This window comes from Bos indicus x Bos taurus, chromosome 9 (genome assembly GCF_003369695.1).
Source record: "Bos indicus x Bos taurus breed Angus x Brahman F1 hybrid chromosome 9, Bos_hybrid_MaternalHap_v2.0, whole genome shotgun sequence".
Lineage (NCBI taxonomy): Eukaryota > Metazoa > Chordata > Mammalia > Artiodactyla > Bovidae > Bos > Bos indicus x Bos taurus.
In genome coordinates this window covers 7,448,345-7,462,147 of record NC_040084.1, presented here as the reverse complement: position 1 = coordinate 7,462,147, position 13,803 = coordinate 7,448,345, and the positions used below count along the sequence as shown (strand labels likewise).

Below are 13,803 nucleotides of genomic sequence, written 5' to 3'. Positions count from 1 at the left end.
GAAAATTTGCCAGATTTATGTGGAAAGATTATATAAAGTAAACAGATTTCTATCTTCTCAAGGTGCCCTCTTTTCCACATTACAATTAGTATGAGGAGCCAACATTAGAAAAAAATACTTCCAAAAGCATTCACTGTAGAATAAATATTTGTTATGTATCACCTACTCAGAAAAATCAGAGCTGTATATCAACAGAAGGTCAGAAAAAAATAAAGGTTAGTCCGTTTGTTTCTTTGGAAGTTATTTTCCTTTTTCCTTCTCAAGACTCTTCTGTGACGTGAAAGGCAACCTAAACACAGAAAGAGTTAAAACTGTAATTTTCTTAATGAAATTATAAGGGTAAACTTAGCTGCCTTGGTTTCTTTTTGCAATGAAATGAAAGAAAAAAAATAAAGTTCTATATTAGTCTTGTTTTTTTTTTTTTTTGTCTTTGCTTGGAGTAGGAAATGTCAACCCACTACAGTATTCTTGCCTGGAAAATTCCATGGACAGAGGAGCCTGGTGGGCTGTAGTCTATGGAATCATCAAGAGTTGGACACATGTACTTGAGATGTATAATGAAATCAACAGGCAAAAGGATACTTACATTAGCAACCGAAATTGTTTTTTCATTTTATATTTCCACTATTATAATGATATAAAATGAAAACTAAATATTAACCTGCCAGGGCTTTTTACATTTTATATGTGAGCCTTGAAATTACCAACTCACAAAACTTTCCTCGAATACCCAGGCCAGTTCAAATGTTCTGTGGTCACATCATCACTGAAAAATTGTATATGAATGTACATGTTACATGATTTTAAAACAGGCTAAGTAGTCAACAAGTCAACATGTACATATAGAAAGACTATTGGAAGAGTTCCTAAACTCAATGTAGTTATGAAGATGAACATATACTGATCCTGAGTTAGGATCAAGTGTAAAATAAACCATGTCAATTGAGCTTCTTAAAAAATGGCCAATTGGTTTTTACTTTGATTAGCTCAACTCTTTCAAGTGAAGTGAAAGTTGCTCACTCGTGCCCAACTCTTTGCGACTGCATGGATTGTAGCCCTTCAAGGCTCCCCTGTCCATGGAATTCTCCAGGGAAGAATACTGGAGGCGGTTGCCATTCCCCTCTGCAGGGGATCTTCTGGAACCAGTGACAATCCTGGGTCTCCTGCATTGCAGGTGGATTCTTTCCCATCTGAGCCACCAGGGAAGCCTAGCTCAATCCTTTCAATTAGTAGGGTTAGCCAACCTGCAACTCTGCAAATGGCTAATTATTACATAAGACTTTAGCACATTAAAAGGAACGATTTCAGACCAAGCTCAACGTAATGAGTTAACAAAATCACATACTCCTGTACCAGTAAATGTCCCAATAAGAAACAGACGATGTCTTGTAGTAAAGTAATGTGAGAAGAGAGTAAGGCATGGATAAAGCTTGGAGAAATCAGGGAGACAGAGTACAGTCCTAGGGTGAGAATCAGGGCATGGGCCTCAAGAGTGAGAGAAGAGAGGGGTTTCCAGAGAATCCAGGGAAGCCCACCTACAGGGGCTGTGACCTTCAAAACAGGAGTGGGTTCTGGTCTGTTTCCCCCTGTAATAGCATTTCTCAATGTGCAATGGGGTAACTAAAAAATAGAACATGTTATTTTCTTTAAAGCACAGATTGCCCTAGAGAATGATAATAAAACGAAAATCCAAGATAGACCTTGGTAAATCATCTTTCTAAATCTAGACAGGCTCTGCACTTGAAACACACTGCTCTTTAAACTTAATGTGCTTAGACTGAAAAATCAATAGATTTTTGAAACTTACATCACATTTGTTTAAATAATATATACCACATAGAAAAAAAAAAACCTAATGAATGAAAGTTCTGATTTGTAAAGACGAGTCTATATTCAGTAGTAGAGCAATATACTCTGATTATTGTTCTGGCTGGATACCAGGTAATTTTTTTTTTTTAATAATTAGATCTATCCAACCATCCTAAATGACCGTGTCTCTTTTACATTATAGAAATGGCATTAAATATAAACTCCAAGAACACTTATGTTCAGTTGAAATAATATTCCCGTGATACATCTGCAGATTGGAATTCTTTTAGTCAGGTAAGATTTGGATGAGATGATGCTGAGAGGCCCTTATGAATCTGAGAATTTGTGATTCAGGTGTTCCAGAAACAGAAAGAAACTCATAGCTCTAAAATTCTGTAGTTTTTCATTTGGACCAGTCTATAGTAAAATGATGAGAAAGGAAAGCCATGGTCTTTAAGGTATAATCGGCCCATGTTGATGGAGCAAATAATAGGTGCCTCACACAGTTACTGCTCAAGTAGAATAATCTGTGCCACAGACCTCTGTGAACTGGAAAGCAATTTCTCAATGTCGGGTTTCCTTACATTCTTTTAATTTATAAAATGTTTAACAAAACACTCCACATCTTTCTTTTCTTAAAAGTGATACGTAGTTGAAGTTTTCTCTTTAAAAATAGTTATTAGAGAACAAATTATCTTATTATATATGTGGTATAGATATTATTTTAATAAATTTTTAATCAAAACTTTAAAAATTATTTTTAAACGGAAGAACACCAGTAGAAATGTCATGAAATAGATACTCTATACCATTGACCCAGGAAAGCAAATATTTCTGTGTGCCATTTCTATCTTTTTAATCCATTCATTGCTAAAAAGTAATTCACCAAGGTAGACTCTGGTTAGGTCCACAATTGGTTTAATGCTTTTGATTATATCTAAGTGCATGTAAATTGCATCCTCAACACTGTAATCTGGTTCCATCAGTGTTTCAATGTCTTTTCCATGCACATATTTGCTCTGTTTTCCCAAACAATTCTCAGTCTTTAAAGAATCTTGTTGTCTAGAAGTAATTTGAGAATATAATATCCAAGATTAGGTTAGCAGATAAATTATTTCACTTAATATGGGAGAAACTAAGCAGTAACCATTTTGCCTTCATATTTTATAACACGCTCTAAGCATAAGGGATGTGTCATAAGGGGAAAATGCATATCAGCAAACATGTCCAATTTCAGAAAAGATTCCTATTCAGGGAATTATTTTTGAGAGATATAGCTCCACACTAATGTATTTACTATGCATTTGTTACTCATGGCACTTTCTGTGCAAACTAGAAACATATTACTTTATTAAGAATATCTTATTAATAATAAGAAGAAATATATTAACCTTTAATAAATAAGTATTAGCTAGGTCATTCTCTGCATATGAGCAAAATTCCTGAATGACAGTTGAAAGATAATTGAAAATAGATCATTTAGCATTTAATTGAACACAGAACATTTTATGCAGTCTTATAGTTGGCATTCTGTAATTCAACTTTAAGAAAACATTAGAATCTTCAAATGAGTTCTAACAAATTTTTACATTTGTTTTCAATATCTGAATATGTAAGCCTTTGGAGGACTCTGAGGGCTCATTAGTCTATAACAACTAAACACAATTCAGTGAAAAAAATTCCAAAAATGTTCTACTTCTTTCCAAATGATTTAATATAGATTTAATTGTTTCAGGATAATTCCTTTTCAAAACAGAACTCAAAACATGAATTTAACTTTGCATAATGCAGCAAAAAGTAAAACACTTGGAAACTCCTTGATTTACATTTAGATTTTACAGACTTTAAAAAGGATCAGCAATGATATCCAGAGGACAGCTTTCCAGCCCTGGGATGACTCACATTCACTGGCTTGATCTATCTGATGTATTAGTCATGCCTCCATCAACACAAAGGTATCCAGATGCGACCTTTTCTTTACATAATACAAAACAGACATTCAGTCAACTAATGACCCTTTGTTAAATGCCCTAAATTCCTAAACAAGTTCAAATAATTATATGGTAATCTACTTCATTAGTTATTATCAATCATCTATCATTTATAGCCAAAAGATAAGAATAAAATAGAGGTTTCAAAAACTGAATTGAGGGCCTAACAAAACTTGAGGATTAGACCAAGTGTCTTCCATATGCAATCTCATCTAATTCAGCACTTCACTACAGTACAGTCAAGCTCAGTGAAGCACTGTCCCTTGTCAAGGATGCTACGAGGTGGCTGAGTCACTCTCAGGACCCAAGGGCATCTCATACCAAAACACACCTTTCATTTCAATGAACTGACACACTTAGAAAAATTGAATACCTCTCTGATCTGTATTAGTTAATTGAATTGGTAAAAGTTTCCACAGAGCTGACAGGAACTAAAATATTCCAAGCCATTAATTTCATTAGTTTTTTGGGATAATTTTTTTTTTTTTTAACTACATAATGTCATATCCTGTTCTCTGGTACCCTGGGGAATAAGCATTTCTAACAACCCAAGAAGGGAAGCGGGGACACAGAACAGGTTCTCAGGTGAAGGTGTGGATTCAAACCCAGCTGATGGTATTTCGAAAAAGTAACAAATGTTGATTTTTTAAGAAACTGTGATTTCAAATCCAAGGGCCAGATGACTTGATCTGTATTTGTAGATAATACAGGTCAAACTGACTCTAAGGAACCCTGTATTTTATTAAAGTATTTCGTTTAACAAGAAAATCACTTCTATTAGGAAATGAAGTATAGGAATACATGAAGTTGGAATCTAAGTAAATGAAATTCCCATCTCGGTTTTGAAGAAAACTAATGTGTAGCACGTTTATCTGCAACTAACACTGAAGTCGGAATGACACACATATGTACACAAGATTTTTCTGTTAATATTTTTAATTTACTGCCTCCAAAAAAAGTTGCCATATAATGGAGTTTTCATTAATACTACATATCTGAGCCACTCCCTAAATTGCTTGACAAAATTCTAAAATGGCAAAAGTAAAAATTAGGGCCTGTTACTTGGCCAGGCCTAAAATTTTAGTAGTATTCTACTATTACTATACATATAGATCATAATCAGGAATAAGTAACAGAAGCTCTAAACGACATGCAAATATTCCTCTTTCTTGGAAAGACTTTGCATATGTTTCTCTTCAAACTGTGGAAAAAAGATTTGGAAAATGTCATTTCTGGATAAGAACTGCTAAAAAATGTAGATAGAAATGAAGAAAATTAAAAAAACAGGTAAAAATTGGCAAATTTTCTTACTACTGTTTTTGTAGACAGCTGTATATAGAAAGCTATATTTATCACTAATCTATTATAATAAATGCATATGGAACTAACACTATTTCTCAATGACTCCATTCTTCTTGTGCTTTTAAAAATGTTATTAAACAGTACTTTGAGATAAGGAGCTGGCTAAATAACACCTTAATTGTACTGGAAATGTTATAAATGGTATTAACCTCAATTTATTGGTATAGTCCTTAAATTTTTTATTTTGTTTAGCTCATTTAACATTCATTTCAACCAATCTTTATTGAAGCTCTGTTTAGACTGTGCTAGACAACTGGAAGACCAAGTTTGTACACTTGAAGACCTCACAAGACTAGCAGAGGAAGACAGAAAAATAAATGGAAATTTCAATGCCATATGATAGATGCTGGAACAGAAGTACAGTGTGTGCAAAGGGCTATGGGTCCACCAAGGGGAAGGACAAACTGACAAGATGCCACTGACTCAGGAGATCTCTGTACATCCTGATACAGTGTGGGATCACAGCATTCACAAAGGAAGTAAGAGCCAGGAGGCTAAAGAAGCAAGGGAAAAGTGACTAAAAGAGCGATGAGGCAAAAAAACCCCACAAGTAGAAAGAAATGAAAACACCTGAAAATGAAGAGACACACAAATTGCTCTGGATTTGTGCCTACAAGTTCAAACACACACACACATACAGGCTAGACTTTATACAGGCACATGGTGAGACTTCCTTTGGGTGGATGATTATCAAGGATTAGCAGGGGCAGAAAGAAAAGACAAGGAAGTGTGTGTGTCCAGATTTCCTGGAATCTATACAGGGATCCCAACTCCCTGCACATAAGTAGCGCCATTGATGTTAAGTAGGAAACAAAGCTTCCATTAAGGCTTATTACATGATTTAGACACCCTGGTATGCAATTTCTCTCTCTTAACTGTTTTAATTATTTAAGTGAAGTAGTAAGAAATAAGATCATATGTGATCTTTTATACTTTAGCTATATAGTCCAGGATCATCTGTGGTAAAAGAAAGCTATAAAAAATATTAAAGACCTCATGAATAAATACCAGTCTTGCCCCTACTCACATCTGAAAGCCAGGTAAACAGCAATGTTACTTTAGTTTTCTTTTAAAAACAGGTATATAGACTGTACATAAAAAGTTCTTTAATAACTGCCTGAAATAAGACGACATTATTATCAAGAGAGTCCATTTTGCCAATTTACTAGACTTTCAAAATTAAACATAAAAATTAGGAAATGACAGCTAAGTTTCTATAATCACATGGCACCCTCAAATATGTGAAATATGATCTTAAATAAGAAAATATTTAAATATAATAAAATTTCACACTTTAATGAAGCATCATTTAACAATTTCCTTTTATAATATATTCAAGATAACACCTGTAATTGTCAGTGTTGTCATTTCAAACAGTAATAGTCTTCTTACTGTTTTCTGGTTATGAAATTCTTAAGTACATGAATGTTTGTTAACAAATATCTTAGTAGAAATCCTATCTCAAAACTGACATTCCATTGCTGAGAGCCCATAGTTTTCTCAAATACTGACTAAATATGATAACTCCAATGGACAGATACAAAATATTCAGTATTCAGCATATCTTTACCATCACTAGCAGCATTACATTAAAAATTCTGAAACTGTATCTACTGAGCATAAAGACCATTCTGTCAAATTTGTGCCACCTCTGTGACATAGTACACTGGAAAATACTTCTACTCAAGGCTTCTGAGTCAGTACTGATAACAGCAAATAAAATGGGAGGCAAAAACCATGGAGGATGAACTTGTAAATATTCCCCTTATTCTCTTTTCACAGAGAATAGAAATCATAAAGTAATATACAAGTGGGACTTTTAAAACCCCATTTTAGAAGTTGAGATTACATGTTACCAAATAAAATGAAGACATTTTGGAATTAAATTAGATATGAGTAGCACCACTGTATGTAATTATTACATATAGCCCTCAAGCCCTGTGAATATCATTATGTGGTAGTTTATTCGAAACAGTAAGATTTTACATATCATTTGTATTGACTAAGATTTAATGTACTTTTTGCATAGTTTGACTAAATTAAGCATCTGCAGATTTTCACATTCCTTTCCTACAATGTAACATGGCCTGAAAGGTCTTCTTTGAATGAAGTAAGGAGTACTATATACATATTTTATAGGAATTACTTACAAACGCATCAGCCACAATTATGTCATCAGGAATTACTTATCCTTACCTTTCTGACTCAGAACACCTAAGCAATTCAAGAGTACAAATTTAGAAGACAAAGGATATAGGCTGTGCAATTTTACTGATACAGCACATATTCTTCCCCTATTATATAAACTTTTCCTCTTCAGCTCTATTAACATGTTAACAATTTTAAAACAATCACTGATTTCTCTATGGAGGCATTTCTTTCTCATTTCACCAGCTAATTAGCCAAAAGAAGCGTACAGCCTCCCCCAGGATTCAAACATCTAATGTCTAAAATCACTCTTAGTCATTTACTGAAACGAATGGCCATCTAGTCCAACTCCTATAAATCTCAGCCCTTTCCTAACCCACACCTCATGATCATGACTAGCAAAATCTCTAAAAATCATACTCCATGAGAACACAACAACTTTGTTTTTGTCACTTGCTCCCATTCACACACACACACACACAAAAAAGGTTGTATATATACCAAGATTCTTTTTCCACTGTCATCAGCAGTCAGTTTGATGATAAAATTTTAACCACTGAAGACACAAATTTTCTCCATTTTCTTACAACAGCAATAGAACAGACAAGCAAAACCTGGATTCTGGTGTTAATTGTCTTATTAGCCAGCTTATAACATCACACTTTCCTCATGTACTATAGCTTCTTATTCTAAGGGACACTAATCGGTTTTAAATGGTGTTAAATACCATCCCTGCAGTTGCAAGTGCTTCTCTGGGATTTTTACTCGAGAGAAGAACTCCTGTAATTTAAAACCACTTTGCTTTCTTCAGTCACAGCTGTTAGGGAAACACTGACCTGTAGAAATCTTAAAGGTTTTTTCACCCTTCTCCCAGCGCCATTAGTCTGAATTTATTTTCTAAGGCTTCTTTGCCCCGGGTGCCATGCCTCTTCCATAATTCCCATCCCCCAAAAGGCTTTCAGCAGAAAAGTCAAGGCTTTTTGCTGGTTAAGCCGTTTTCTCTCTCTTTCCCCACTGCCCCCCACCCCCTTACAAAACCTTGGCTACTCTTAAAATTCTCCAACAACGTGTCAATTTTATGTTGGCCACAAAGACAACTTCTGTTGGGGGAGGAGAGCAAGGAGGGACTGGAGCTTGGCTGTCCCTTTCCACAGACAGAGATCTTTGTGGCAATCAGAAAACATTTCCTGCATAAAAATTCAACATGCACTCTGGGTACAGGGTTGGGGAGCAAGAGAGGCTAGATACCAGCCGTGCCCTCAAATGAACAGAATGCATCCCCTAATCTTCCAAAGGGGAAGGCCGTTTTCTCAAAATGTGCCAGCTTTCCAGCCTTATTAAACGTAATCCACAGTCTCAGATCCTGGGGCAGCTTCCCCACTAGTCTGGGTGAAGCTATAAATCACTCCTGTACTTTCCCCTTTTCTTCTGCATTTCCGCTGCATGGCTTTCCATCTAGCTCGGCTCTGACAAGCTCAAGAGGGGACTAAGAAGACAGAACCAAAAGTCATGCTAACAGGGTACCAGGTCTTGCAGGACCTGCCTGTGTTCATTTGTAACCTTACAGTCGGTACTTCCAGTGGGCTTCCGTTGACCACAGAGCCAGTGTCGGACTTACTGTGCAAAGCATCTTTAACACAATGATGGGTCTCTGGGGGAGGGGCACCCTTGCCATCCCATGTAGGGGAGTAATTTGGTCCACATCGACATGCCATTGAATCTGTGTCACCTCTCAGCTACACCCCAAGTTCCAACCCAGAAAGGGGCCACAGATGAGACAGTGGGCTGAAGCCCCAGCAAGAAGCCTACAGATCCACTCCCAGGTCTCTGAGTGTCTCCATCTCCCTCAGGGGCTGCAGCCTAAGAAAGCAATAAAGCATCACCTCCCCAGCCACCCACCTCCATCTCAAACTGACTCCACATTTTTGCACCTATTTTCCCCTGAACACTCCCACTGGCATCTAAGGGCAGGTTGCTGAGCACCACCCCACCCTGCCACCCGTCTAAAACCTTGAAAAGTAAAACTAGCTTGAGAGACCAGTGAGGACCACAAATCAAACCAGAGGTGACCCAGGGATGTGGCAAGGATCCAGCCGGCGTGGGACACAGCACATTTCCGCCCTGTCGCCCCCCGCCCCCACCCAGGCACCCCTCTCGGCTGACCTTACCTTCTTTGGGCGGTCGCTTGGCCTCCCTGGTAAGATTGCAGACCTGGGTGGTTTGCAGCTCTTGGGTCAGGCAGCCCTCGGTCTGCTCATTCAGGGGCAACACCACGTTATTTAACAAAACCAGCGCCTGGTCGTCGAGCCCCCACTCTCCCAAGTGCTGAGGGCAGGTGCACTTTGTATACATGATCCCGCAGGACTCCGTTCTCCCATTTTCTGACTTTAAGCAGCTCTCCAACCAAGTGCATAACACATGGCAACCAAACTGGCTCGGGCTCACCTTGTTCAACACCAAAAACTCAAAAAAAGATTTCTGATCTTCTTCCCCTTTTTTCTGTAATCCTGGGAAATCGGTTGGAAAGACCCGACGTATTTGAATAAAATTTTTGTCATACTGTAGAAAAACGAAAGCATTCTTGGATTCGCAGAGTTGCATTATAGAATGATTCTTTCTTAAAAGATCCTTGATTTTTTCATGGGAAAAATGATCAAACTGATAAGCCAGGAGGGAAAAGTTAGAGCAGCTAAGGTCCTTTTTGGAAAATTTCAGGTAAATGCTATATTTGGTTGGATCTGGATTTTCCAGCGTCCAAGTGCAGTTTGTAAAGTTTTTGGGAAACATTTCACTTACAGAATACGATCCATAAATGACTCCCTTCACCAAAGTTGAACACCAGAAGTCTTGGGCAGCATTAAATCCAAACATAACCAGGAGATAGGTGGAAAATATATAAATCAGCAGGTTACGAACAGCCTTCATCCTATGTCATTTGGCCTGTAAAAATGGCAATGAAAGTAAAATGCAAGTAGGAGTCTATGCGCATTGATAAAAAGAAACTCCTTCCAATATTACAGCCAGCTGTTTCCAAGATTTCAGTAAAAAAGCCTTTTTTAAAAAGGGCAGGTAATTTTTTTATGCCATAAAACTATCTGTTGCTGTGTGAACAGCGCCCTCACGTGGCCCTTCGCAATGGCCAAATTCTCTACATTCAATTTTAAAATAATATTCAATAGATTACTAATAGGAATGCTCTTATCTACCAAGATTTCCTTCAAGTGCATTATGATTCTAGTGAAAGAAGAGGAAAACTCAGCTTTTTAAATATAACAACCTAAATTTTAATTTGAGATATTTTTAAGCAACCTAGACAAACCTTTTCTCCCCCTCAGCTCTCTGCCTGCAGTAAACAACATCACACAAAATCTGATAATCTAGGAACAGCTGTCGTCATATTATTTCTTTTCTTTTAAATGTGAAAAGCACGTATGACAAATGATAGCCTCAATTTAAAAAGCACAAATGATAATTTGTTGCAGCTGAAACACCATCACCCAAATGCTCCTACTAGTCTTTGCAGGGGCCACTATGTGAACTGATGGGAAATTCCTATGCAAAACTACAGGCATTCATGTAGATTAATAGAATTTATAAACTATCACCCGAGAAAGGGCAGATACAGAAGGAAGACTAGCTTTCGGACATCATAATTGAGAACCACGATTTAAGGCAGTCATTTCAATGTGACATGCCTCCTGGGATACATAAAGTAGACCATTGTATTAGTATCTGTTTCCAAAGGCGTTACTAGTGAATAATCCCAGAACCACAGGAACTGAACTGGTTTCAGTCTTTTTTTTTTTTTTTTTTAATTAGGGCTATTTTACCTAGAGTTATCTACTGTAATTTAACATTTACAATTAGCATTGTCTCTTCTAGCAGATTTCAATTACTGAATTGTTGCTATCTCTCCAATAACAGCTCCAAAGCTCTTTTCCTTTCCCCCTCTATTTTTTTAACCTGGTCTTACATAATACGGTAATTCTTGGTTATATTTACCTCTGTAAGTTGTTATCCAAAAGTAACTTGAATATTTTTCAGCTTTAACCTTTAAGAAGTTATTTCTTAGAATAAATGACACTGCTTTTTTGCTTAGCCTTTGAGCTGAGAAAAGTGATGCCAAGTTAATTTTAAAAGTCTTTAGGCTGCAGTCTCTTCCACTGTTCTGTAAACAGAGACAGACATACAGACATATAGATAGTTAAGAGTTTTCATGTCTTTGCCTGGGTCCTCTCTGAACCAAAGGATAAAATCCTCTTCCTCCCCATTGCATAACACACACCAATGCATGCACACAAATCTGCAATCCCCAGATCATGATTCCAATTCTATGTCTTCATATAAGCAAAAACAACTCCAATTCTAAATCTCCATATAGCAGCAGTTTAAAATAACATCAGAATTGCTGGGACTATCAAAACAGTGTTCTCGGATTCAAACATACAGCTCAATGAATAATGCATTTTCTTCTTGAGAAAATAAAGCCAAAGAGGATGTAAAGGTTAAAAAATAGGGAAAGTTATAGGAAATTCTAGAAATAATCCCCCCTTTTTCCCCCTGCTGTAGCACTTTGCAGGCAATGCAGGTCTGCGCAGTGTTCTTCAGGATAGAGTGTAGGCGTTGAGAGCCAATGTGACAGTGAGTGTCTAAATTAGGAATTCCATCCATGAAAGGGGGCTTCATTTTATAATCACTAACTCAAAAAGAGGTCGTATTTCTTTTCCTAATGAAACCCGGTACTTTTGCTTCCATCTATTTGACAGTGCATGTCTGCATTGCTGTGCTCATCAAGGATGAGAAACAGTGGATAAAAGGCTCTGATTTCACTCTTCGAGCCTGCTCAAGAAAGCCCCCTCAATATAACGCTCTTTATTTCGATCACTGGTATACTCCTTCGTGTACGGAGTCTTCTTTTATTCTACATAATCACAAAGGGATCGCCGAACTCTGTCACCCCCACCACCACCCCCATCCCCCGCCAGTCCCCGACTGCAGGGCCACTTCCAACAATTACATCTTTCTCTTTAAGAAAGAAAGAACCGGGTTGCGGGTGTGTAAGGGACCCGGCCACCGAGGATTCAAGGATGCCATTTATTTATTTATTTGTCTCCTGCTGAGAGGCAAACTGGCGTTTAGTTTAGCTCCCCTCAAAACTGATTTTCTGGGTGACACTTTAGTTTAGTCGAACATAGACGGCGCCATCACTCCACTGATTTTTTTTTTTCTTTCTCCCCCAATAGAAGACCCACGGCCTCCCCTTATCTTAACTTCCTTTTAACCTAACATTTCCCCCCACAAAATGACCCCGATCACACACAACCGCCAGATGTTCCAGGTCTCTCAGCCTATCCCTCCTGACGGAGCACATCTCTGGAAAACGAGACTTGCCTAACTTTTCAACTGCGGCGTTTAAGTCAATGGAGACCGTCAGGTCTGCTCGCAGCCCCTCCATCCGCCAGCAACAGCCTTGCCTTTCCCGATCCTTCCTCCGCAACTCCCCCACCCCGGGGGGGGGGGGGAGCTGGTGGCTGGCGACCCTGGCGGAGGGAAGGTGACCCCCGGACCCCCGTCCTTACCTTCCTCTCGGAACACTCGGGGCGCCTAAGGCAGCAGCGCAGGCACGCGTCCCAGCAACAGTGACGGAGAGACGCCCCTTCGGTCCCGAGCCCCGGAGCCCATCTTTCCCCGGCTAAGCTTAAAAAATCAGGATGGATTTTTTTTTTTTAACGCGCACATAAGAGAAGTAAAAGAACGCGGGGATCGGGGGTGGGGGGAGAGAGAATCAAAGAGGGGAGGGCTGGGGGAATAAAAGCCCCCCAGGAACCCGGAGCCTACGCCGTAGCCAAGTGAATCCAACCTCCCACCGAGGCGCCGGCGGGAGCGGGGAGAGCCCCCGAAGACAGACGCTAAGGAATTTAAAAAAAAAAAAAAAAAAGGAAGTGGCTTCACAGCCACTGGAGCTGTTTTTCCAGACCTGCGCCCCCCCAGCAAAGCAATCGGCCAGGAAGCCAAGGAAGCGCGCCGAGCAGAGGCGGCGGCGCGGCCGATGCGCCGGGGCGGCGGGTTCACTCCGCGGGCGCCCGCGGCCGCCTCGGGAGGCTGGGGCTCCTGTCTTCCCCTCTCCCCGCTCTCCTCCCGCCCCTCCGTCTCCTCCCGCCCCACAGCCCGCAGGTACTGAGGAGAGGAGGGGGGAAGAAAAAAAAAAAAAAGAGCCTTGGCTGGGGATGCTGGTGATGTCGGAGAGCCGTGTGAATGCCGGGCGAGGAGGGAGGCGAGAGGGGAGCCAGATAGTAAAGCTCTGTGTCCGGCGTGCGCGCGCGACGCTCGCTCTCCCGGGCGCGCGGCGGCCGGAACGCGCGGCCCCCCAGGCGCGCGCCGGGCCCCGCGTGTGCTCGGCGGCGACGGAGAGAGCGCGCGCCCCCCAGGCGCGCGCCGGGCCCCCGCGTGTGCTCGGCGGCGCGCGCGTGAAGCGCGGTGCGCCCGGAGGCGG

General features: G+C 39.8%; 1 protein-coding gene across 3 annotated transcripts in view; it reads right to left on the bottom strand.

Moving 5' to 3' along the window:
• The window catches only part of ADGRB3 (adhesion G protein-coupled receptor B3), a 918,859-nt gene extending 905,454 nt beyond the window's left edge, over positions 1 to 13,405 (bottom strand). Inside the window, exons 1-3 of one of the 3 annotated variants that reach the window (XM_027550854.1) lie at positions 12,890 to 13,405; positions 11,313 to 11,478; positions 9,479 to 10,250 (exon numbers count right to left, since the gene is read on the bottom strand). In XM_027550854.1, coding sequence (XP_027406655.1) covers positions 9,479 to 10,235 — 757 coding nt within the window. In that variant the 5' untranslated portion in view covers positions 10,236 to 10,250; positions 11,313 to 11,478; positions 12,890 to 13,405. The remainder of the gene's footprint in view (positions 1 to 9,478; positions 10,251 to 11,312; positions 11,479 to 12,889) is intronic. The other 2 variants (XM_027550852.1, XM_027550853.1) reach the window with 2 other exon arrangements.
• Positions 13,406 to 13,803: the final 398 nt, after the last annotated feature.